The 23,348-nt window shown below is 36.8% G+C and overlaps 5 protein-coding genes and 1 pseudogene across 9 annotated transcripts; 4 read left to right on the top strand and 2 right to left on the bottom strand.

Moving 5' to 3' along the window:
* The first annotated feature begins 195 nt into the window (after positions 1–195).
* On the top strand, positions 196–2,291 carry LOC104716542 (putative prolyl 4-hydroxylase 8). 4 transcript variants are annotated; one of them, XM_010433924.3, is made up of 8 exons: positions 196–620; positions 703–796; positions 1,018–1,115; positions 1,215–1,312; positions 1,377–1,506; positions 1,587–1,774; positions 1,862–1,960; positions 2,052–2,291. In XM_010433924.3, exons 1-7 carry the CDS (start codon positions 421–423, stop codon positions 1,933–1,935), a joined length of 882 nt encoding a protein of 293 aa, XP_010432226.1. In that variant the 5' UTR covers positions 196–420; the 3' UTR covers positions 1,936–1,960; positions 2,052–2,291. The 4 variants fall into 4 exon arrangements, with proteins under 4 accessions (XP_010432226.1, XP_010432224.1, XP_010432225.1 ...); XM_010433922.3 differs by having other exon boundaries at positions 239–620; positions 1,587–1,789; XM_010433923.3 differs by having other exon boundaries at positions 289–620; positions 700–796.
* A 299-nt stretch (positions 2,292–2,590) lies between these two features.
* LOC104716539 (putative prolyl 4-hydroxylase 11) lies at positions 2,591–4,187 on the top strand (annotated as a pseudogene).
* A 298-nt stretch (positions 4,188–4,485) lies between these two features.
* LOC104716541 (aconitate hydratase 1) lies at positions 4,486–9,988 on the bottom strand. Its single transcript, XM_010433920.3, has 19 exons — positions 9,635–9,988; positions 9,359–9,463; positions 8,981–9,234; positions 8,708–8,893; positions 8,441–8,602; positions 8,157–8,301; positions 7,898–8,040; positions 7,757–7,813; positions 7,579–7,658; positions 7,427–7,502; positions 6,976–7,161; positions 6,812–6,879; positions 6,607–6,725; positions 6,399–6,520; positions 6,210–6,308; positions 5,620–6,099; positions 5,172–5,270; positions 4,833–5,075; positions 4,486–4,741 (listed from the first exon to the last, which is right to left on the bottom strand). Exons 1-19 carry the CDS (start codon positions 9,636–9,638, stop codon positions 4,673–4,675), a joined length of 2,697 nt encoding a protein of 898 aa, XP_010432222.1. The 5' UTR covers positions 9,639–9,988; the 3' UTR covers positions 4,486–4,672.
* Positions 9,989–12,701: 2,713 nt separating this feature from the next.
* Positions 12,702–14,381, top strand: LOC104716537 (NEP1-interacting protein 1). Its single transcript, XM_010433919.3, has 5 exons — positions 12,702–13,291; positions 13,425–13,603; positions 13,716–13,799; positions 13,889–14,056; positions 14,136–14,381. The coding sequence occupies exons 1-5, from the start codon at positions 13,132–13,134 to the stop codon at positions 14,256–14,258; spliced, it is 714 nt and encodes a 237-aa protein (XP_010432221.2). The 5' UTR covers positions 12,702–13,131; the 3' UTR covers positions 14,259–14,381.
* Positions 14,382–15,500: 1,119 nt separating this feature from the next.
* Positions 15,501–19,248, top strand: LOC104729604 (pentatricopeptide repeat-containing protein At4g35850, mitochondrial). 2 transcript variants are annotated; one of them, XM_087469895.1, is made up of 13 exons: positions 15,501–15,926; positions 16,046–16,184; positions 16,319–16,481; positions 16,632–16,697; positions 16,806–16,903; positions 17,070–17,187; positions 17,281–17,487; positions 17,597–17,673; positions 17,920–18,013; positions 18,305–18,370; positions 18,478–18,555; positions 18,660–18,761; positions 18,873–19,248. In XM_087469895.1, exons 1-13 carry the CDS (start codon positions 15,899–15,901, stop codon positions 18,969–18,971), a joined length of 1,335 nt encoding a protein of 444 aa, XP_087326021.1. In that variant the 5' UTR covers positions 15,501–15,898; the 3' UTR covers positions 18,972–19,248. The 2 variants fall into 2 exon arrangements, with proteins under 2 accessions (XP_087326021.1, XP_087326020.1); XM_087469894.1 differs by having other exon boundaries at positions 15,737–15,926; positions 16,043–16,184.
* Positions 19,191–21,374, bottom strand: LOC104729602 (ras-related protein RABB1b). The gene is made up of 6 exons (XM_087469896.1): positions 21,169–21,374; positions 20,916–21,055; positions 20,342–20,424; positions 19,779–19,983; positions 19,588–19,656; positions 19,191–19,502 (listed from the first exon to the last, which is right to left on the bottom strand). The coding sequence occupies exons 1-6, from the start codon at positions 21,212–21,214 to the stop codon at positions 19,410–19,412; spliced, it is 636 nt and encodes a 211-aa protein (XP_087326022.1). The 5' UTR covers positions 21,215–21,374; the 3' UTR covers positions 19,191–19,409.
* Between the last annotated feature and the right edge of the window lie 1,974 nt (positions 21,375–23,348).

The following is a 23,348-nucleotide window of genomic DNA, read 5'->3' as shown; positions in this document are numbered from 1 at the left end:
CCTGAGCTAAAGAATCCTATCTGTAATTTAGATTGAAACGTTTTAGACTTTTAGATATCTTCATTTCATCTTCGGAATAGGGAATACCTAACACCTTAAATATTCCAAAGGGTAACAAAAATAAATTCACTGTTCTAACTCTATCAAAGTAGGGTGAACTCATAAATACGGAAAATTATAGGGGAGAAAACTTACAGGGATGCATAGTCCAAACTCTAACGTCAAGTTGTGTGAAGCCACTCTGTTTCTGTATATAACAGAAACGCTAAAGACGAAACTAAAAAAGATAAGAATTATAATAAGCTTACTTTCCCTTCCATTTTCAATTGCATGTTTTCATGTAACGGTCTATTGCTCTTTTGTCTTCGATTTTGGATCTCTATAGGATTCTTCAAATTTTGTAGAATATAAACAAAAAAAATGGCGAAGAAACCGAAGCATCATCTCCGTCATCATCAGCCGCGTAGGTCTTTATCGATGCAAGCTTTCACAGTTCTCATACTTGTGCTTTTCGTCATTCTGATCCTTCTCTGTCTCGGAATTCTTTCACTACCGAGCATCACCAATAACTCTTCTAGGCCGATGGATTTGACCAACGTTGTACAAACGATCGAGGAGAGGTTAGTGATATGATGTTTTTTTTGTAGTTGTTGTTACAGTCAAGTATACTTTAAGTAATAGCTTTTGAATTCATATAAGTAGCGAGAGTTATGGAGACGAAGAAGACAGTAATGGTGACCGCTGGGTCGAAGTTATCTCGTGGGAGCCTAGAGCTTTCGTTTACCACAATTTCTTGGTAATCTTTTCGGACAAAATTCTGATTAAGATGCTAGATCACAATTTAATATGTTACATGATAGTTCATATATATGGTTAAGTGTTTCTTGTCAGACAAGAATCATAATAAAGAATGTATATGTAATGTTTAGGCTTTCATGCTTGAGATGATTTTATACATATTTCAAAGGTTTGGAATTTGATCTTTAATTAGGCTCTGTTTCTTTAAATTTTGTAAAGACAAATGAAGAATGTGAGCACTTGATTAGCCTCGCGAAACCTAGTATGGTGAAGTCAAAAGTAGTAGATGTGAAAACCGGAAAGAGCAAAGACAGCAGGTTCTGTATTCTAGTGTTGTCCTTTTTCCCTCATCATGCTCAATTTTGAAATATTTGAGAATTCTAAATTTGCATATACATGTATCCTTCATTGTGCAGAGCACGAACCAGTTCAGGAACTTTTCTTAAGAGAGGACATGACGAAATCGTGGAAGATATTGAGAATAGGATTTCAGATTTCACCTTCATTCCTATAGGTATGTGTGGCTGTGCATATCAGTTTCTTTGTCGTAATGGATAGCTGATGTAATGTGATTCCAGAAAATGGAGAAGGGCTACAAGTTCTCCATTATGAAGTTGGGCAGAAATATGAACCTCACCACGACTACTTCTTTGATGAGTTCAACACCAGGAAAGGAGGGCAAAGAATTGCTACACTTCTTATGTACCTGTGCGTAACCATAAAACCCCTTACAATATTTCTTATTAGCCACAATTTAATCCACTTTCTTTGATTCTTGTACTACTTAGCTCGGACGTTGAAGAAGGCGGCGAAACAGTTTTCCCATCTGCCAAAGGAAACGTTAGTGATGTCCCATGGTGGGACGAGCTCTCACAGTGTGGCAAAACAGGACTCTCTGTTTTACCAAAGAAGAGAGATGCTTTACTTTTCTGGAGTATGAAGCCTGACGCGGCTCTAGACCCTTCTAGTTTGCATGGTGAGAGAGAGAGAGGTAGTCATAGATACCACATACATTGCCAATGCGTTTAGTAGAGATCTAAGATCAATGTTTTGATTGATTTAGGTGGTTGTCCAGTGATCAAAGGAAACAAGTGGTCATCAACTAAGTGGTTTCACGTTCACGAGTACAAGGCTTGAATAAAAAAAATAAGCTTTTGAAGAGGTAAGCTCTTAAACCTGATCATGTTAGCCAGTGGAATAAATCCTTCACATTGTATCTCAGATTGTTTTAATGATTTTGTCGTCTTTTGCAGGTTCCTAGCTACGATCCCACACAAACATGTACTATAGTATATGTGTGTATCATTGTCAGTTTTGCTGTACCAGCAAAATAGCCTTCTGGCCTTTAAATTAGAACTTGCTTTGATACATAATATAAATTTAAATAATTGTACACGAACAATTTTTCTTTTGGTGTGTGAGAATCCCTACGAATAATAATAGTAATTAACAACTAATAACAATAGAAAAACTATCTATTGAATTCCTGTTTACATATTTCTCGAGATTTTTTGGTTTTTCTCTTTTTTGTTTTTCTTTTGTAGGACAAGTGTCAGTTTCTCAGTTGCTGACAGTTCATATTCAATTTAGTTTTTTTTTTTTTTTTCCTTTTTGATAATTATCTCTATATTCGAGTATATTGCCTTGTTGGGTTTTTTCTTTTGCGACTTGTATAAAAGGATCTACAGATTGTAAATTCGCTCAACTAATGAGAGGAAAAACCCTAATTAAATCCGTTCTCTATCTTTTAAGTTCATTATCTGATATACTCAGATATACACTTGTGAACTCAATGTCTAAGTCGACGTCCCAGTCTACCGAACTGTATCTGAGGCAGAGGTTGAAAGGGCTGAAGATACATGAAACTTCTGATCTACTGCAGCACGTCAACACTTTCGAAGAATAAGTCGGTGATAATCTTCTAGTGTCTGTGGATGTGAAGATTGAGAACAAAAATAAGGACATGATCTTGATGTGTTCTTTGCCCCCCTTGTTGACTGCACTTACGTGTAACCAAAACAATGTTACTACTTCGTTGCGATTTCCTCATGAGCGTTGGATCGAAATCATCTCGAAGGAGCCTAGAGCTTTCGTTTACCACAATTTTTTGGTAACTTTGTTGCTTCTTAATTTGGGATTTTTATTTATTTATATAGATTTGTTATATATGCTTGATGAATGAAGAATGATGAATGATGAGAATTCAAGTTTGGATATTTCTTGTTAGACAAGCTAAACAAATTACAAAACTTGTTGTTGTTATAACTAGAATGTCCCATGTAGTTTGTGCTTAGATCTTACTTGCTCCTCCACCAGTACAAAGACAAAGGGAACTGTACATGTTTCTCTCATGCTTTATATGAAAAAAGTTTAGGAGTTGATCTGAGGCTCTCTTCTTTAATTTTATAAGAATAATGAAGAATGTGAGCACTTGATTAGCCTTGCGAAACCTAGGATGACGAAGTCAAAAGTGCACGACGCGATAACTGGACTCGGTAAAGAAAGCAGGTTATGTAGTCAGTTTTGTTTTGTTTTGTTTTTCCCCGTCTTTTAAGTTTAGTTTGGAAAGATTTTGAGACTTGGAAATCTGTTAATGTACAGTTCACGGACGAGTTCAGGAACTTTTCTTAGAATAGAACAAGACAAAATCGTGACAAAGATTGAGAAAAGGATTTCAGAATTCACCTTCATTCCTGTAGGTATGTGGCTTCTGTTTTAACTTGATCGTCTTAGATCATTACACTAGGTAACTTTTTTGACTAACGACGTTGTTACTCTTCATTTTTTATTGGAAATCATTTTATAATTTGGAGTTGATGTAATGAAACTGCAGAAAATGGAGAACCGCTTCAAGTTATCCATTATGGAGTTGGGCAAAAATTTGAGCCTCACTTTGACGGATTCCAAAGAATTGCTACTGTTCTTATGTACCTGTATGCAAACCATATAACCCTTAATCTTTCTCAAATCAGCCACATAAAAAAAAAAGGAATTAATATACAATGCGCAAGTTAATCTTCTTTTTCTCATCCTACCACTAAATTAGCTCGGACGTTGATGAAGGCGGCGAGACAGTTTTCCCTGCAGCCAAAGGAAACATTAGTAAAAGAGGACTCTCTGTTAGACCAAAGAAGGGAGACGCTTTACTCTTCTGGAGCATGAGGCCTGACGGTTCTCAAGACCCTTCGAGCCAACATGGTAAGAGAGAAAGAGAAGATACATTGCCTTTCTCTAAACTTCTTATAAATCGTAGTATACCCCTTTTGGCTTAATTAGTTGAGGTCATGAGATGTTAACCAAAACTCTCAAAAACTTGTTTGATTGGTTCAGGTGGTTCTCCAGTCATCAAAGGAAACAAGTGGGCATCAACTAAATGGTTTCGCTTTTAAAAAAAAAAAAAATGGTTTCGCTTTCGTGAGTTTAAGAAATAATATATTTTAGCTTTTTGAAGGTAAGCTCTTACCCCCACTATAGTCATGGATCATTTGGATCGTCTCAAGACTGTTTTAATGTTTCTGTCGTCATTTGCAGGGGTTCCCATGATCTCTCAAACAACCTCACAAAGTTTCATTTTTTAATATTCAAGTTCTACTATGAAAACATCATTTATGTGTTGACCAAAAACTACAAAGTTGGTGTTTATTTCCATTGGCAGAACATGTTCTATCAACGCGCAAAAGAAACAAAAAGAAGAAAAGAGTTCTCATATTTATTCCAAATAAAAAATGACTTGGACACTGAAAATGGTTCCAAATGACTACTAGCAAGAAGCAAAGTTTTGAATTTAAAGCCATTCTCGTCCTCCTCCCTGACAACATTTTTATTACAACAAACCTTTTGGACGTAACTCAAGTCTCTCCTGGCTTATGAGATTTTATTGCTTGATCAGATTCCTGATTACGTATTGCAATATCCCTCCGTGATCAAAATAAGCCAGCTCCACCTGCAGTTCCAAAGTCCTCTTGAATAATGAAGACGAAAAAAAAGAAGCCAAAATATACCATCGAGAGATGAACCCTATTTTCTAAATTTACCTCTGTGTCGAATCGGAGTGTACATGTGAAAGATTTGCCATTGTTTGTAATGACCGTTACATCTTGTCCTGGTTTGATCTCACTAACTTTGTTTGGGAGTTCAATGGTGTAAAGCTCCTGACCCGTAAGGCCTAGAGTCTCGGCATCTTCTCCTGTCTTGAAGCACAAAGGTATGATTCCCATTCCCACAAGATTGCTTCGGTGAATTCGCTCAAAGCTCTTTGAGATCACGGCTTTCACGCCCTGTCGTAGAGTAGCGATTAAAAAACCGCATAACTAGTGTAAAAATGTGTGCTGTTAAACACGGAAAAAGCTGAATCATGTAAGCCAGAAATGTACCAGAAGCATTGGACCCTTCGCAGCCCAATCACGAGAACTTCCACTTCCATATTCAGCACCAGCCAAAATGACTGTGTCGCGTCCCTCATTCCTGTATTTCTGGTGCAGCACAGATAGATAAAAGTCGGATAAGAAGATAGTCACGAAAACTGCTGTCTAATTCTAGTTGACCAAATCAGAGAACTAAACACTGAAACTTCCACCCCCAAAACAATCTGCTGACACATTGTTACTAACGAAGCCTTCACTAACTGTTCTCTAAACCAACTCACAACAGCTCTACTCTGCTACATTCAATCTTAGGCTAGGTACAGTAGACCTATAGCTAAGAGTTGAGACGTAGTACTTACACAAAGCTTACCGTAATCTTAAGTCATCAAGTCATCTTATGATCAAAGAGCTAGAATTTGATGTTTTAGAAAGGATAAAAAAGTGTGTGGGATTATACCATGGCAGCATCGAAGACAGAAAGCTTCTCTCCACTGGGAATGTGAACTGTCTTGGGGCCAACTTCTCCTTTCAAGTGCTTGTTCACAATACGGATATTGGCGAAAGTGCCCCTCGCCATAATCTCATCGTTACCACGCCGACTCCCGTAAGAGTTGAAGTCTCTTCTATCCACACCTCGTTCCATCAAGTACTTAGCCGCGGGACTGTCCTTGTGGATGCTACCAGCTGGTGAGATGTGATCAGTGGTGATACTGTCTCCGAAATTGAGTAAACAGTGAGCATCTTTCACACCATGTGGACCAGGTGGAGACATGGTCATGCCCTTGAAATAAGGTGGCTCGTGAATGTAAGTTGATTTCGGGTCCCACTCGTAGAGAGTGCCTGACGCGACAGATAACTGATTCCACATGGAATTCCCTTTGGTGATTGCTTCGTATGTAGCTTTGAACATATCAGGAAGGACGCTAGATTGAACAACCTGAAAAATTGAAACAAAGATTAAAACAAACAAATTATATATTACTGAAACAAACAAATAATAAAAAATCTCTTGTTTTGTGTATGCATGAGCATCATGTATTTGTTTACCTCAGCCACTTCTTTGTTAGAGGGCCAGATGTCCCTGAAAAATATCTGTTTGCCATCTTTCCCAGTTCCAATGGGCTCTGTCTCAAAATCAATGTTAACCTACAAGAGTAGTATCCATGCGATTGATACAGTGCTTTATACATGAATACTTGATTGTTAAGTAATGGTTTAGAGTTAGCATTAGCATACAGTGCCAGCCAGTGCATAGGCTACAACAAGTGGTGGGGAAGCTAGATAATTCGCTCTTGTTAACGGGTGAACACGTCCCTCAAAGTTTCTGTTCCCGGACAACACAGCGGATGCCACCAAGTCTTGTACATATATGAGAAATATTTTAGTTTCACCTTAGAGAATTCAAGTAAATAAGTTTTACATCGTTAACTACTTCAGGACTTACCATTATCAACTATTGCTGAAGCCACGGCTTCATGGATATCTCCCGAATTTCCAATGCATGTGGTGCACCCATAACCAACTATACTGAAGCCGAGGTGATTCAAGTACTTCTGCAAACCACTGCAAGACTTGAAAACTCAGACCACTATGATACAGAGAATGAGGAAATAATTAACAAAAAACATTCAACGGTGTATCTGCTGTACCTCTTTGCCAAGTACTTTGTCACAACTCCAGAGCCAGGAGCAAGACTAGTTTTAATCCATGGCTTAACCTAATAATGTTCAAACATTTCTATTATGTCCTTTACGCAGAAAGATACTAAAACACGATGACACAAAATAACAGGGCAGAATGGACGTTGTCAAACCTCCAGTCCTAGTTCGCAGGCCTTTTTTGCAACCAAGGCAGCGCCAAGCATTACACTAGGGTTTGAGGTATTTGTGCAACTGGTGATTGCTGCTATAACAACATCTCCATGTCTAAGATGTGCTGGGGTCCCGTTAAAGTCGAACTCTACAACCTTATTCTGTGCTTCTTTTGGTACAGCAAAACCCTGGAAATATCAAGGATAAGTAACATTCACTAAGTACAATTTTTGTAAACTGGAGTTAGCTTACAAAAACAAAAGTGTTGCAGGCAGGAGATAGTCACTTCCAGGACTCGCTTAATAACTCAATTACGTCAACATAATACCTATTCTTGTTTCAAAACAATAATAACATTTTCTAGACGTGCCATCATATTCCTAAAGATAAAGCTTTCGGGACTACAAACATTCACATTAAGCATTTCTTCTGAAGAGAAAGGAGAGTTCTAACCTTGAATCCTACTCTATTATCTAGGCAAGAATGCCAATCTGCTTTCATTTCCCTCAAAGGAACACGATCGTGCGGCCTGTATTGTGCATAGAGAATAAATGTTTGAAATTGAAGAGATAATATATTTATGTTGAGACATTCGCTAATAGTACCTCTTGGGACCAGAAACACAAGGTTCCACATCCTCGAGATTCAATTCCAGACTTGACGAGTACACTGTCTTACTCTCCGGCTGAGATGAGTTCCAAGTTCCAAGTGGAGAATATGTTATGCAGTATGATAGATGACAATAGACAAAAGAAATGAAACATACAGATGCCAAGCTTTTACCTCACTGTAGTCCACGAACATCTTGTTTGCTCGTAAATACGCCTCAATCATAGAAACCTGCAATTCAATTCACCAATCACTAACCTAATGAAATGCAATAGCATACTAAAAATTATGTAGACTTCCCCTGTAACCCCTTACAGTGTCATCGCTCCTGCCTGTCAACTTGAGATACTGCAAAGTGACATGATCGACGGGGAAGAATCCCATGGTTGCACCGTACTCAGGAGACATATTGGCAATTGTAGCACGATCAGCTAAAGACAACTCTCTCATCCCTTCCCCTGTGAATAGAAACGCAGTGGATGCATATGTGAATTAGTCTAACTCAGTCAGGTACTGGATAGGTAAAGAAGTGACAAATATGAAACAAGATATAGTAATTTTTTTATGGATGTACCGTGGAATTCAACAAACTTTCCAACTACTCCATGTTTCCTTAGCATCTGAGTCACTGTTAAGACCAAATCAGTAGCTGTCATTCCATCTCTTAGTTTTCCCGTTAGCTTGAAACCCACAACACCAGGCAGGACCATGCTCATTGGCTGCATAGAAACAGATAAATTCATGCTACAGTTTATAATGGAAGACACTGCAACGGAGTGTTTATAAGAATCATCTCTAGATAGAGATCTAAGTTTCAGAAAGAGTTCGGACAGTTAACTCAGAATTCTCGATGTTTACCTGACCAAGCATGGTAGCTTCCGCTTCTATACCGCCAACTCCCCATCCAGCAACACCCAATCCATCAATCATGGTGGTGTGAGAGTCTGTTCCAACAACACTGTCAGGGTAAAGAAGTCCATTTGTGTTGAAAACAACTCTGGCAAGGTATTCTAGGTTGACCTGTCAATCAGAAAGTTATAGAACTTAGTATCTTCAATAAGCATAAATAAATAAATAAACTTACAGCATCGAAACAGTATCGGTTTCCCTGAATCCTTAACTTACTTGATGAACAATTCCAGATCCAGGAGGCACGACAAGCATGTTGTCAAAGGCATTGGAGCCCCACTTAAGAAAAGCAAATCTTTCTTTGTTACGCTGGAACTCAAGCTCCATATTTGCTTGCACTGCGTTCTCTGATCTGGCCACATCCACCTGAACCGAGTGATCAATGACAAGATCTACAGGGACCTGCGAATATCAAGGCCTTGTATCAAAAACCTTATAGCATACCACAAAAGTATTAATTAAATCTCGGTATAAAGAGAGGAAACTAACCAGCGGATTAATCTTATTAGAATCCCCACCGAGACTATTCATGGCATCTCTCATGCAAGCAAGATCAACAACAGCAGGGACACCAGTAAAGTCCTGAAGAAGGACGCGAGCAGGTTTGAAGGGAATCTCAACCTGTTTGGGAGAAGTATTCTCCCAATCAAGAATCTTCTCAACATCGTTACTCTTAACTTGAAACTCATCACAGTTGCGTATAGCCGATTCAAGAAGTATCCTAATGGAATAAGGTAGTTTATCTGCATATCCACCACAACAACATTTTTTCGAGATCATAACGACATGAATCTCAAATTCTGTTCGCCTAACTAACAAGAAGCATTTTAACATCGGGATCAGATGGAAAGCTATAAAAAAACTCACCGATCCTGGGATCGTTCAAAGCAGGCAAGCTGTAGTAGTTCCCGAATTCGCCACCATCAGGTTTCTCTAACGCCTTTAGTATACTCCGGAAAGGATTATCGGAAGCTGAAAACGCATAGATCGACACAGTAAATCAAATATATAACCAGATTTCACAAACAAACAAAAAAAGTTGAAAAAAAAATCAGCATCGAAGAGAAGAACAAGAAGTAGGAATCGTAAAACATTTAGCGATCGTAAACAAAATGGAGAAAGAAGATATAATAAATCGGCTACCCATTGAAGAGATACAACTCGAGTGATGAAGCAGAGATCTGTTTCAGAAACTAGAGAGAGAGTGTTGTTGTTTAGCGGAGTTGGTGAGTCAGGAAAGCCGATGAAGAAAGGATTTATATATATATATTTGTATTTGTAAGTTAAATTTATCTGACAGATCCGTGGTGGGCTCTTTCTCAGTCAGAAGTGATGGCTCTTTGATTTTTTATTTTTTTTTTGGGTCTAATTTCCTAATTTTACTACTTTTTTTTTTTTTTTTTTTTGGAATCAAGTGAATTAAAAGCTATGATTTAAATCACAAACTTCGTAATTTTTATCATGATTTATCCAATTTCTTCAAGGTTGCTCAATTTCAACAAGCACTCATATTTCTGACAAATTTATAAATGGATCAGATATTAATTCAGCACCACCTGGTGACATTACAAAAACAAAATTCGCCACCACCACATGATTTTTTATGTAAATACAAGTTTTTATTTTGGTTGGATAAGGGTCGCTCCATTCCAAATTTTTTGTTCTCATAAATTTGGGCCCAGCCCATCTTTGTAGTTAGCCTGTTCGGTATAGCCCAACTTATTTAATAGCACGCCGTCGTTTTCATTAATTACGTAGTAAAACGATGTATTTTAGGCTTTGAAGGAAGACGAAGGAAAAGAACTGGATAATACAAGTTTGAAGAAAATTTGGGTCAAGAAAATTAATTAATCACTACCCAATCCCACCCAGACGAAGGCCTGGAGTTGATTACTTGATAAAGCCTTCCTTGTTTAGGCCATGATTATATGTATATTCAATTTTATTCTTAGCAACACTTCAGTTCTCTTAGCACATAATAAATGTTGTATCTATTCACTATCCAGCTAATCTAGTAAGTATTATTAACTAATAGTAGTTGCTTGATCGTAGTCAGTATACCTGCTTTTATGAGACCTAACTAGTTTTGATCAGTCCATAGAATCTGAAGCACCTTTGTATATATATTTTTTAAAAATATTATAAGATGTAATGATTACATCGTGTTTTTTTTTTGTTGTTGTTAGTGATATATATCGAGAACTACGTTTAACGAAACCTTATTTATTATAACTATGTGATATTTATGGAGTTGATTTGATTTGAAGATGATTTCATTCACATAAATAAAGGAGCAGATGCAGGTGGTGGCTGGGTTAAATTATCAACCACACCAATACAAAAGACGCACCGGTAAATATGTTGTAACGTGGGTCATCATGTAGTGATGTAGATAACCTACCAATCATATTTAGATATTCTTTATATATGTACATATGACTTTTATTTTCCACACTTCACATTATAATATCTTCTAGGTAAAATTATGTTACTTTCACTACTAGGTAATATCTTCTACTTACCCATTGTTATTTTTTTCTTTTTAAAAACACTTTATTCTTTGTCACTATATGCAAAAATACTCTAAAAATATTATGTGTATTATGGTCAATAAGATCCTCTCTTAAATATGTGTTGGTCCTAAATTATGGTAATAGTAAGTACGAAAACAACCCATCCAAAAAAAATATGCAATATAGTTCAAATAGTAATCAACTAATATATAAAGGCGAGATGATTAACATTCGGAACTTATAATCGTTTTTTATAATGTCAGGACTCCGATTTTTGTTAAATGATTATAGGATACCAAAGTTAGTTAAAGGTATCACCGTATCAGTAATTAATGCGACATTTTTTGGGGGAGGAAAGCTAATCAAACATAATCGGCCAAGTTCACTAATCACTACATATGTATACATATCAGCAGCAGTGAAAACCAAACATACACGATCATGTAAGTGACACGCAACCATGAATCATGCAAATGTTTAGATTTCAGTTTAATTACTCATGGGACCAGCTTCTGGACCAACTATTAAAAATCTAAACTGATAACAATATATCGGAAAAAAAAAGTATATTGGGGTAGGTATTCATATTTTGTCACCATGCTGGGGTAGATATTTCTAGGAATTATGGTGAAACATATTTAAAATGCGATGATTTTCATGGAGAACCGACAATTTTTTTCTTTTTCTTTTCAGAATGGAACGGTAGACCATTATAGTGAATCGACGTACAAATGTATAGAAAAAAGGCAGAGTTTTGGAAATACAGAAACGTTAATGGTATTACAGCTTCTCAACACGTAATAGCACAATAACAAAGTCTTACCGGACCTATTTTAGTTTGGTATAACAATAAACTATTGCTCATATTAGGGAACTAATTACTATGAAAGGAAAGGCAGAATCAATTAAGATTTTTAGATTTCCTCAAATATATAACATGTATAGCAATTATTCATGTTTCGTATCTAGCTAATTGTTTCCTCTGATTGCTTGCTTGTATCATCGAGAAGGACCCTACCGTATAGTATTAGTCATACAATTTGAATAATCCATTTTATTTTGTTAATTTGAATAAACTATTACATTTTGTATTGTATTGCACGAAGAAATATATGAACTCCTGGAAAAATATGGGTCTAGAGTTGCTAACAAAAAGTAAAAGTTTAGAAAAAAATAAATAATGAAATAGTTAGTCTTGCAATAACGTACAGTAAAAGATAAATGGTGATATTGTTTTCGCCTTTTTTTGTGAAATTGTTTTCGCCTTTTCGGTATGGATATATTTCTCTTCTATTGTGATTAATAACGAGTACGCCAAATATATGCAACAACGTTAATTAATGCTAACAACTATTTTTTTATTCATTTTTTACCCATGAAAGTGAATTATAACCCACGACTAATTATTGTCTTAATCTGTGAATAAATAATGGTTACTACAAGATAATATGTCGTCATCAGGTGCCCACTGCCCAAGACCATCAGGAGCTGTATGGGTAAAAAAACAACGATATATGAATATTAGAATAATAATATCATGTGTTATATAAGTTATATGACGTATAAAGAATTAAAGATATTTAAAACTTTTAAAATAATTAACATACTGCAGTGATGTAAACATGATATTAAACTTTAAACAAGTAACTAAACATTTTTACGAACAAGAAAATAGAATTTTAAGTCACTAATTGTAATTTTTTTTTTTTTTTTTTTTTTTTGTAATTTCCGCTGAGCTTGCGCGCGTATCTATCTAGCTCCTTCTATCTCTCTCGTCTCGTGCTTTGAAACTGCTTTTTAGTCGCCGGTTTCAACATCGATCATGACAGGCAAACCCTAGATTTTACTTCACCTATCAAAGCAAACGAGACGACGACCCAAGAGCATTAATTGCGAGTAGGCCAGACATCGGATCTTCTCTCTTAAGGGCTAAGCAAAAAAACCCATCTCTTTCTTTCTTCTATCTTCTGTCTCAACTCTCTTATCTCTCTCTCTCTCTCTCTTCTCTTCTATAAGCTCCACTGAGCTCTGTTTTTGTTTTTTTTTACCGTAGATCGTTTCGCGTTTCTTTCTCTATATATATTCACCAGGCTTTAATCTTTTTGGAGGGTTCTTGGAAACAAAATAATGGCATCTTCTTCTAGATTCGAATCTGGATTTTGTCCTATCTCTTCGTGTCCCTCTATTGGGAATCTCATTGATCAGATTAAAGACGCATGTCGTTTCCTCGCCTCCGCTGTTCTGGGGACAGTTCTCTCGGCGGTCTTGACGTTCTTCTTCGCTCTAGGTCCGCCTCTTGGTTTCCTATACACGTTTCTTGATTCTGTTCTTGAATGTCTTTAATTCTGATGATTAGAGAATCTACAACTTTGGGGGTTTTATGTAGAGCTAAGAAAGTTGTATCCTTTTCATTTCTTCAGTGGGTACATTGCTTGGAGCACTTACTGGAGCTTTAATAGGCCAAGAAACAGAGAGTGGTTTCATCCGAGGAGCAGCGGTTGGAGCTATTTCAGGAGCTGTTTTCTCCATCGAAGTCTTCGAATCATCTCTTGTTCTCTGGAAATCTAATGAGTCACGTTTTGGATGCCTCCTCTACTTGGTGAGCTTGGATCTTTTAGGTTTTTTTTGAATCATTGAAACTGCTCTTGTGCTCTGTTTTTAAGTACCGGTTGGATTTGAACTTCTAACTAATTCTTGAATATTTTTTGTAGATTGATGTCATTGCTAGTCTTACAAGTGGTAGACTTGTGCGAGAACGCATAGGTCCAGCAATGCTAAGCGCGGTTCAAAGTCAGGTACAGTTTATCAGCATTCAGCAGTGTATTGGTTGCAATGAGATCTCTCTGTTTCTTGATCATATTCATCTTTCTTCTTGCTGGATCAGATGGGAGCTGTGGATACAACTTTCGAAGAGCTCTCGAGTATCTTTGATACCGGTGGCTCAAAAGGATTAGCAGGAGATTTGGTCAATAAAATACCTAAAATCAAAATCACTGGCACAAACTACTTGGATGCTTGTGGCAACAAAGACTCGTGTTCTGTTTGTCTCCAGGTTTTTTAGCTCATTATCAGCTCAAAATAAAACCGTAGATCCGGAACGTTCTGATTATCTTGTTTTTGTTTTGTGGCAGGATTTTCAACTTGGTGAAACCGTAAGAAGCCTGCCACATTGTCATCACATGTTTCATTTGCCTTGCATAGACAAATGGCTACTGAGGCACGGATCTTGTCCAATGTGTAGACGTGATCTGTAATCACCCTTCTAATTACCATTTGCACAGACTCTCGCTCCTACTACTTGTATGGTCGTAATCTTGTGGTTAGTTTCTTTTCAATATGTACAAAGAAATGGAAAAAAAAAAAAAGTTTTGTATCTAGTTGATGATCTTCAAACCCAGAAAAATGAACCAAATCTATTAAATTGCGACTTTAGATTGTGTGTTGGTCTCACCAAACTTTGAAGTGATTGAATTTTCGTAATATTCTGTAGTTATGACGTGAAGGAAAGGAATTGAATTCTATGTGTGAATCTGTGGCCTCGTGGGCCTCCCCCTCAGGAGATATTAAAAAATCATGCCAAATTAACATTTTCTTGATTTGGTTTGTTAATTAGCTCTTCTAACGTCTAAACAATAAGATCAAAATACTCACCAACACGTAATAATTACAATGTCAATTTTGGCTACCGCAATTATTACGAGAGCTTTACGTGTTGTAACTTTGTAAGTTGGATATAATATTGTCTAGTCGCTCGCTCCTTAACCGAAAACAGAAAAGAAAAAAATGATTGAATTTGGATACATCTGGTAAGTGTTTTTTTTTTTTTTTACATATGGTAAATATTGATGACTGATGAGTCTCTATATCTTTCCCGTGATGCTTTTGGGTACCTAAATGAACAAAACAAAAATGAATTAGACTTCTTGACATTGTATAAATTTTAGGGGGTCAGTTTTACTGTTTTTTTTGTTCTTGAATTTAAAATCGAAGCATTAATCATCATCTAACATTATAGAAACTTTCAAACGTTTATTTTAAGACACACAGTAACCTGTATATTTAAATCGTTTAATGTTGTTTCCGGAACTTTATATCTGTTGTTAATTAAAGTATAAAAATATGAGCTGTTGTCAAAAAAAAAAAAAAAAAAAAAAAATATGAGCTTTTTTTTTGTTGACAATATGACTTAACAAAACTGGGAGTAAACGCGTAACTACTACAAAATTCTAGAAGTATAGTGGATTGAAAAGTGTTTTTTTTCTTTTCTTTTTTTAAATTCGTTTTTGGTGAAATATCACGAGTAAAGTGAACGAGCTTTGGTTTCAAACTTAAAATAAATAAATTTGTTGTTTCTCTTTGGTCAATATTTCTCACTTAACGCAAGAACATGTATTAGTTGTCTTCACGTGATCCTTCCGACAGATTCAAAGTATTTGTTTGTGTAAGTAGTTGGGACATCCCAACTGTAAATATCTTTATCTTCCTCCTCAGTCTTCATATCGTTTCGCTCTACGGTACACGTGGCGCAGAATCATTGCATTAGATATGATCACGCGACAGCCACGTGATCATCGTCAATTAGTTTGAAAATTAAGCCCAATAATCTATCAATGGCCCATGTAATTTCCGAAGCTAAAGGCTTTAAAATTAGTAACGGCGATCCATTAATATCAAACCGGTTAACACCCGGTTAGATTTGTATATTTTCCGGTTAACATCCTCTCCCTAAACCCTGAAGAAGCCTGAGCTGCTGCTAATGCTATATCCCTCTTCCGACGGCTGAACTCGACTATTCATCTTTCCTCTGAGACTCACCGGAAAATCTTGTATTTGGTTTCGTCTCGTCGTCTCCCGGATAAATTTGTTTGCCGGAGTAAGGATTTCACCGGGAGCTATGAAGTTCCTCATTCAATCCATTTCTGGTATATATATGCTTCTTTGAAAATCACTGATGTATTATTATTTTATCCTGGCGATGGCTAACTAGATAGATCCCATTTTCATCTTTCATTAAAAATCGATCTTTCTTCGACGGAAGTAGGGAGGAATCGGTCCTTGGTTCGAGCTCTGGTTAGTCGGCGTTACTTCGCTTCATCGCCGGATGAGATCGCAAAGAAAAATTACGCTAATGATCTGTCGGAATACAACACAGCTGTCAATTCCGTCACTGCTCAGCGAAGGTTTGTACTCTTCTTCTTTAGCTTAGCTTCTCTCACCCTTTCGATTTGTATGGCTCATTGTGTTCATAATGTGATGAGATTGAGGAACTGCTTCACTATAAATTCTTGATAAAAAAATTTCTTTTTTTTGGTAGGCACTATTTGCTGAGGGATGTTTATGATGATATGAAGCTAGATGGTGTGCAGCCTACAGCTGATATATTCCACTCCTTTGTTGTGGGAACGATGAAAGGTGCTCGGTTGAGTGATGCTTTCTTTTTCCGTGAAGAAATGAAGGCTATGGGAATTGCTCCAGATGTATGTCCTCTGGTCTTTCTTTTGTTTTTGGCATGTTCTTAGTTTTTTGAGAGTCTATCAGTAGATTAAGCGATTCTTTGTCAAATAATTCTACACTTTACTTGAATGAGTCGGTTCATCTGTGGTTTTGTGTTGTTGTTGACTGTATAGGTAAATCTGTACAACTTTTTGATTTCCACATGTGGGAAATGCAAGAATGGAAAGGAGGCAATCCGAGTATGTTATCTTCCCCGCTTTTGTACAAGCGTTTTTTTTTTTCTTCTTCTTCTACATTCTTTAATATTCAATCATATACGAGCCTTTTTGTTTGTCTCTTATTGTAAGGTCTACGACGAGATGAAGAGATATGACGTAAAACCAAATGGACAGACCTTTGTCTGCCTGCTCAATGCCTGCGCTGTTTCTGGCCAATTAGATCTTGTGTAGGTTACTGCCTTCTATTGTCTTTTGACTGCTCACTAATCGTAAATGATTTCTTTAATAAGGTTTTAATGCATCTTTTCTCTATTATAAGTAAGTATTTGGTTATCTCAGCTATCTAAGAAGTGATCTAATCTAATTCATATGTGACATCAAAATAATGGTTAGGTATGCGATAGTTCGAGATATGACTGCTGCTGGTGTTGGTTTGAACCAGTTCTGCTATGCAGGACTCATAACTGCGCACCTAAACAAACAGCCTAGACCAGATAATCTTTCTACCAAGGTAACCTGTGAAATTTTCATGTTTGTATTTCCTTTCAGTTTTTCCTTCATGTAGGTTTTCTCATATCCTCCTTTTTCTTTTTTTTCTCAAAAGATTCTTGAGTTCGTAGAGCAGTCAAAAGGCTGGTCAGCAATTGATTCATCAAGGAAGAGTGCAGAAGATGTGATGTTTAGCATCAGTGAAGAGGAGCTTTACAATATTCCAACCGCTGATTATGCTCACAGGACTAGGTTTCTGCAGAGAAATTTGACCGTGTACCACGTAGCATTTAGTGCACTCGCTGATCTAAAGGATGTAAAAGTAAGAGGATATGTCTTCTAAATTCCAAAATTTCCTGAATTTAAAGGGAGTAACAAAAGTTAGTTTCGAAGTTGATTTTTTGCATCTGACCAGTTGTTCCCCATGGCAGGCAACGGAAGCTCTACTTGAGATGCTTAAGAAAGACGGCAAAGACACTGATACTTACTGTGTGCTACAAATTATGAGGTACAACAGTGCATGCACTTTGATTCTTCTATTTTCAATATTAGACTGGCAGTTTTCTCTGCCGGTGTCTTTGCCCACAAAATGAATTGGCCTAATATACATAAATGAGATTATGAAATTTGCATTTAGAATTTAAACATTTGGCATTGTCATTGGTTAGACTACAGTATTAGGTACCAAAATTTTGTTACTAGTATATTACACATTAGAAATCTAAACATGATTATCATATATGCATCTGCATAGGTGCTATCTACACTCGCAAGACTTTGAGAATGGTCTCAAATTGTTTGAAGATTACATGAGGGCAGAGAGAATCCCTGCTATGGAACTCTATACGGTAACGATCATCTGACCTCATTATTGGTTTTTCAGTATTCATTTAAGAGCAAACTTCTTCTTTTCTATATATCAACATATATAGTGTGGTCATCTCCACTTCTATATGACATATATTGGTTCTCAATCCTAAACCCCCGGCAAATGAATGTAGAGATGAATCTAAATTCTCAGTTGATCCAGTAGGCAAAGAGAATTATGATTCTATATCCTGTTCTCGATACTTGGTTCAACATATCTATGCGACCTGTATGTGCTAAAGATGTCAATTTATTTCTTTTTGCTTCTACAGACACTTATTGAGGGGGCTATGACAGGATACACCGAGAATGGAATGAAGATTGCTCAAGACACTCTGGTAATGTTTCTAGGCTCGAGCTGTACTGAAAAAATATTATATGAAATAAACAAAACCCGGGCCAATGGTAGAGTCTTGGCGTGATGATAATTTGTTTGTTAATGCAGGTCCAAATGAACGAACGCAATTTCTTCTTAGACCCAAGAACTGGAAGCAGTCTGCTACTTAAAGCTGGTGGCGAAAAGGTATTGAACTTGAAGTCCCCAAGAAAGCACTGAAAAATAGCTTTGCTGTGTTATAGAGAGTTGGCTTAGTGAAAGTTAAAAAAAAAAAAATTCTTTTATGGCAGACGGGCGGGTACACAGTTGCAAATATGATATGGGATTTCATGCAAGCTCGAAGGATTACACCTACACTAGCTGCTGTTGAAGCTTACTTCAAAGGATTGAAAGTAAAATAATAGTCCCTTTTCTCAAATCTTATAAACAAAGCATAAAAACTCAGTTCCTTCACGGTATTAATTATTGATGGGTTGTCGGTTTTTGTGTTGTGGGAATCACAGGAACGTGAAATTCCAGAAGATGATCCGAGACTCATGTTAGTGACGAGTACATACAATACCTTGCGACTTAAGGAAGGGACATTAAACAATCGGCGTTAAAACAAAGGGATCAAGAGGAGAAAAGACAGTATCATGGCTTCTTCGTTTTCTTATTACGCTATTTGCTTATTAGGATCTCTGTAAACCATCTTGGTATGTTTTTCAAACCAGTTCCTTGAGATGAATAAGGAGACTTCAACTAGATGAGGACTGAATATTATGCTCATTTTCAGTTGCTTAACCTTGAGAGCTTTGACACTTTCATACAAAAGCAGACAATGTTCCAAATAAGCTAACGCCTGTTTTGTTTATAAAGATCAGGCTGTTCACTCTCAAATGCACCAGTTTAGTTTTTTAACAAAGACAAATTGAAAAATATAGATAAAAAAAAAGAACGCAACTATACATTCTGGTGTATCATCAATTTGCAGAGGTAAATAAAAGCAATAGTAGTTTCTGAATCACCAGATTACAGCAGATATGTGTCCTAAGGACTTTTTAACCACAACAGCCACCTCCCTGAGAAATTGCACCATCCCTGCCTCCTGCTGCACCTTGAGTACGCCCGTAGCCAACCTTAATGCCCGATGACTGCAAAATCCAAAGAGATCAAGGGAATTAGATCACATTGTAACACAATCAAGGGATTAGAACACCAGAAGATGAGGGAAAGTACCTCGTTGGATACATCAAAAACACCATCCTGAATGTTCTGAAGGATTTTGGCAGCTGTCTTTATGAATGCCTGTAGGAATATATATGTGCGATATTAAGTACTCTTAATGCAATAAAAGAAGACAAAACTCTCCATGTAATTACGGCCAAATAACAGGATGGGGAAAAGGAGTAGCAAAGAATCAGTGTCACCTCCTCAACGTTTTGAGCTGTTCTTGCAGATGCTTCCAAGAATAGCAGGCCGTGTTCCTTGGCAAACTGTTCGCCTTCCTCTTTGCTAACAGCTCTCTTGTGAGCAAGATCGCATTTGTTCCCAATTAGCATAATACTCATGTTAGGATTTGCATGTTGCCGAGCATCCTCCAACCAACTAGCCAGATGGTTAAATGTCTCTCTCCTGCAACCAAAAGAACCAGACTTTTGAGCTTTGGGGCAGAAAGATCAACAGATGGTAAAACTCTTGCAATCCTTCTTATATATATCGTTCATACTTGTAAAAAATCCCGAAAAAAAAAACAGAGTAAAAAGATGATTTCAAGTAGGATGCTAAGATGTATGGTTAACTTAACAACCTCCCAAAAGAGCATTGCCAGTATCAATCATATTAGCCAAAACTATATGCAAGATTTTTCAAACGTAAATTCCCAAAACCTGTAGTTATAATGAAAGTACCAATTTCCAAAACCTTAACAACAGTTATAAGTTTATCATAAACCAGTAAACCAGTAAAGCTCCGGCTGCAAGGAAATACAAACCTGGTGATGTCATAAACCAGTAAAGCTCCGGCTGCTCCTCTGTAATATGATCTGGTGATGGATCTAAAAGACTCTTGTCCAGCCTAGAGCATCATACGATTGGTTAAATCATAGAACGGTATCATAGCACACTATAGAACCAGAAGGCACAAAAACCAAATATAAAACAAGTCCAGCCCATACATCATCCAATGAAAAAGATTAACAAGTCAAGTCATACAGCTGAGTGTAAAAAAAACGAAACAAAGACTATTGAAGAGAATAAATCACAACAAGGGACTGGTGAAGTCAGCTTCTATATCAATAAGCCTAAGATGAAACCAACTTTGAGTCTCTGGCAACGATTTTAAAATAGAATTGTTACTTGAGAGCAGCAATTATATAGTAAGGCATTGTTTCTATAAAATTGTCTTATTGATCATGAGAATTAATCTTCAAAATCTAGGTTAGGTCAAAAAGGGCTCAAAACCAATCCTAATCGATAAAAACGTTGATTAAGAAGTTCTCTTAAAAGGACCTAATTAGATGGAAGAGAAGGATAAAGGGCGAGAGAGGTAGAGAGCAGAAGGCGTACGGTGTCCCAAATTTGAAGTTTGATGGGGCGTCCATCGACGGTGACCATGCGAGCACCGAACTCGACACCAATGGTGAGATCGTGGACTGGTTGGAACCTCTTGTCAGTAAATTGAAGAAGCAGGCACGATTTCCCAACCCCTGAAAAACGAAACCCCCTCCCCCCCCCCCCCCCATGAAAATCAATCGATCAAACCCAGAAGATCAAAATTTAGGAATAATTATAGAAAGATAATGATCTGTGGGTCTCACACCTGTGTCTCCGATGATTATGTACTTGAAGAGGTAATCGTACGACATGGTTGATGAATCAGAGAGCAGATAATTTGAGAAGAGGAGGAGATGTGGGAATCCGATTGAAAGAGAGGAAGAAGAAGAGATTGGTGATGAGAGAGTAACAACAAGTCACCGACGCGCTTTTTGATTTTTTTACTTTCGAGGTTTTCTCAATGAAGAAGCTAAATAAAACAATTTACAAGGGATTAAAAATGTAAAAGTCTTTACATTTACTATACAGTAACTTTTATTCGTGTAGTATCAAACCACATCCGACGAAAAAGGAAAAACTATTACAAGGGATTAAAAATGTAAAAGTCTCTCGAACGTGCTTCAAAAAAGAAAAGGAAAATATTTGTTAGCCATTAACGTAAAAAAAAAAGGAAAAGGAAAATAAACGCTTTTATAAAGAGCAAAAATGAAAGAAAAAAAAATGGAAAACACACTTTAACAAAAAAAAAAAAAAAAATTTATGTCTCTATGTAGTAGGTGCCGATGAAGAGCCCAAAAATCACATCTTCTTCTAGCTTCTTTAGTTTCAGAAGAAGAAAAAAAAACCTTCTCTTCGTTTTCAATCGTTTCATAAATTTACTTCTTGACCAAATCCCCCCTGAAACAACAACAGCTTCTGGCCTCCAGGCCGGTTACTCCTGGAGGCACCTTGCCAAGGAAGTTGCATTGGGTCTAGTAGGTGGTGATATCCGTGGTTTCGACGTTATCGACTCGGTCGAAGACGGCTCGACAATACTGACCTTCTATGTACATGATGACGAAAAGTTACACAACTTCAAGGTGAAGGCAGGGGGCATTGTTTACACGACCGATGGTGGAGAAACCTTTTCTAAAGGGTATGCCGATATAATAACTGATTTCGAACAAAAGAAACACGCCAGTGAGTGAAGACGATGAAGCTGTGGGCATTTTTTTTTTTTTTTTTTTAAATTTTTAAACTAGTCAAGTTTTTTAATATCTGTCTTGAATGCAATTCCTGTTTTGAATGTTTTTGGTTCTAACGCTGGTGTTTTTTTTTTTCTTTTTTTTTTATGTATTTGGTTCCGAATTAATTTTCTTACGTAATTAATATTACCTAAATGCTCAACTTAAGCCCTAAAAGTTTCTAAGAAACGATTCTAAACCAAAGAGGAAAAAACACATGTTTAAAATACAACACAATTTTTTAGTATAAATCTTGAGAATGCATTATTTATTACGTATTAGGTTCGTTAAGAAGTTAAAAACAAAAAGTCTTTGATATGGAGCAACCAAAACAAATTAAGCCTCTCTCTCTCTCTCTCTCTCTCTCTCTCTCCCGAAGACTAATTAAGACATCATCTTGGCCTGTTCTTGAAATTTTGTCTTCAGTTCTGCATTCAACTAAGGAACACAATGTCACTACTTCTGCTTCAACACAAGACTCATGTTTTTCATGACCAACGATTAAAAAAGCTTGACTTCAAATGGGAAACTTCTGCTTCAACAGAAGACTGTCAGGTTGTTTACTTGCTGATTGTGACAAGGTCTTTACAACAAGGCATGGAGTTGTAGGCGTGTTCTGTTGGAATCCTCAGCGAAACCAATTGGTTTCATGGCTAATATGATTATAAGACAGATGACTGACTGTAAAGGGTAACATCAAGTTGGACAGTGGTGTTACTAGCTACTGAGGTTCTTTACAAGGTTGTTAATTAAAAGTATTTAATCTTCTTATTTCTTAAGCTGCAAGTTACATCTCATCGCCTTATATATTGGCCATATACACTCGGAGCATAGAGTACTTCTACCCTAATCATCTAATACACCGTCAGTAAAACGTAGGCCCATATATATAGCTCATGGTAAAGGTCTGAATCAAAGAGCTTCTGGTTTAATGGGCAAAGGTGATTCAGTTTCTGCAGTTGATTCAAGTGAAAGTTTGATTTCTGTCTCAGTGCACATGAGTTGAAATTCAAGTCTAGCTAGCAAAAAGAATCAGGTTTTGCAGAATAAAATTCAGTCATTTAACAGTCTTATGGGGTGTTCAAAGCCATAAGAGAGACTAAATGTGGTTGAAGTGAGATCCTGAGCTAATCTGTACTAGTTAAAGTATGAAGCTAATTATATATGGAATTCTCTGGTTGATTAATTATAACCAAGGTTTGAGAGATATCGTCAAGCTTGT

The sequence above is a fragment of the Camelina sativa genome, chromosome 10 (genome assembly GCF_030686135.1).
Source record: "Camelina sativa cultivar CO46 ecotype springtype chromosome 10, ASM3068613v1".
Lineage (NCBI taxonomy): Eukaryota > Viridiplantae > Streptophyta > Magnoliopsida > Brassicales > Brassicaceae > Camelina > Camelina sativa.
This window is presented reverse-complemented; position numbering and strand designations above follow the sequence as displayed.

Coding starts and splice junctions, on each gene's coding strand:
- LOC104716542 (XM_010433921.3), top strand. CDS start 421: ATGGCGAAGAAACCGAAGCATCATCTCCGTCATCATCAGCCGCGTAGG. Junction 621..699: donor GTACAAACGATCGAGGAGAG/GTTAGTGATATG, acceptor AATTCATATAAG/TAGCGAGAGTTATGGAGACG. Junction 1,313..1,376: donor TTTCACCTTCATTCCTATAG/GTATGTGTGGCT, acceptor ATGTGATTCCAG/AAAATGGAGAAGGGCTACAA.
- LOC104716541 (XM_010433920.3), bottom strand. Junction 8,041..8,156: donor AAAGTTTGTTGAATTCCACG/GTACATCCATAA, acceptor TTCTATTCACAG/GGGAAGGGATGAGAGAGTTG. Junction 6,521..6,606: donor TTCAGCAATAGTTGATAATG/GTAAGTCCTGAA, acceptor TATATGTACAAG/ACTTGGTGGCATCCGCTGTG.
- LOC104729602 (XM_087469896.1), bottom strand. CDS start 21,214: ATGTCGTACGATTACCTCTTCAAGTACATAATCATCGGAGACACAG. Junction 19,984..20,341: donor CTGGTTTATGACATCACCAG/GTTTGTATTTCC, acceptor TTTTGGTTGCAG/GAGAGAGACATTTAACCATC. Junction 19,657..19,778: donor CAGCTCAAAACGTTGAGGAG/GTGACACTGATT, acceptor ATATTCCTACAG/GCATTCATAAAGACAGCTGC.
- LOC104716537 (XM_010433919.3), top strand. CDS start 13,132: ATGGCATCTTCTTCTAGATTCGAATCTGGATTTTGTCCTATCTCTTCG. Junction 13,604..13,715: donor TTGGATGCCTCCTCTACTTG/GTGAGCTTGGAT, acceptor TATTTTTTGTAG/ATTGATGTCATTGCTAGTCT. Junction 14,057..14,135: donor CGTGTTCTGTTTGTCTCCAG/GTTTTTTAGCTC, acceptor GTTTTGTGGCAG/GATTTTCAACTTGGTGAAAC.
- LOC104729604 (XM_087469894.1), top strand. CDS start 15,899: ATGAAGTTCCTCATTCAATCCATTTCTG. Junction 17,674..17,919: donor TGTGTGCTACAAATTATGAG/GTACAACAGTGC, acceptor GCATCTGCATAG/GTGCTATCTACACTCGCAAG. Junction 18,371..18,477: donor AGATTGCTCAAGACACTCTG/GTAATGTTTCTA, acceptor TTGTTAATGCAG/GTCCAAATGAACGAACGCAA.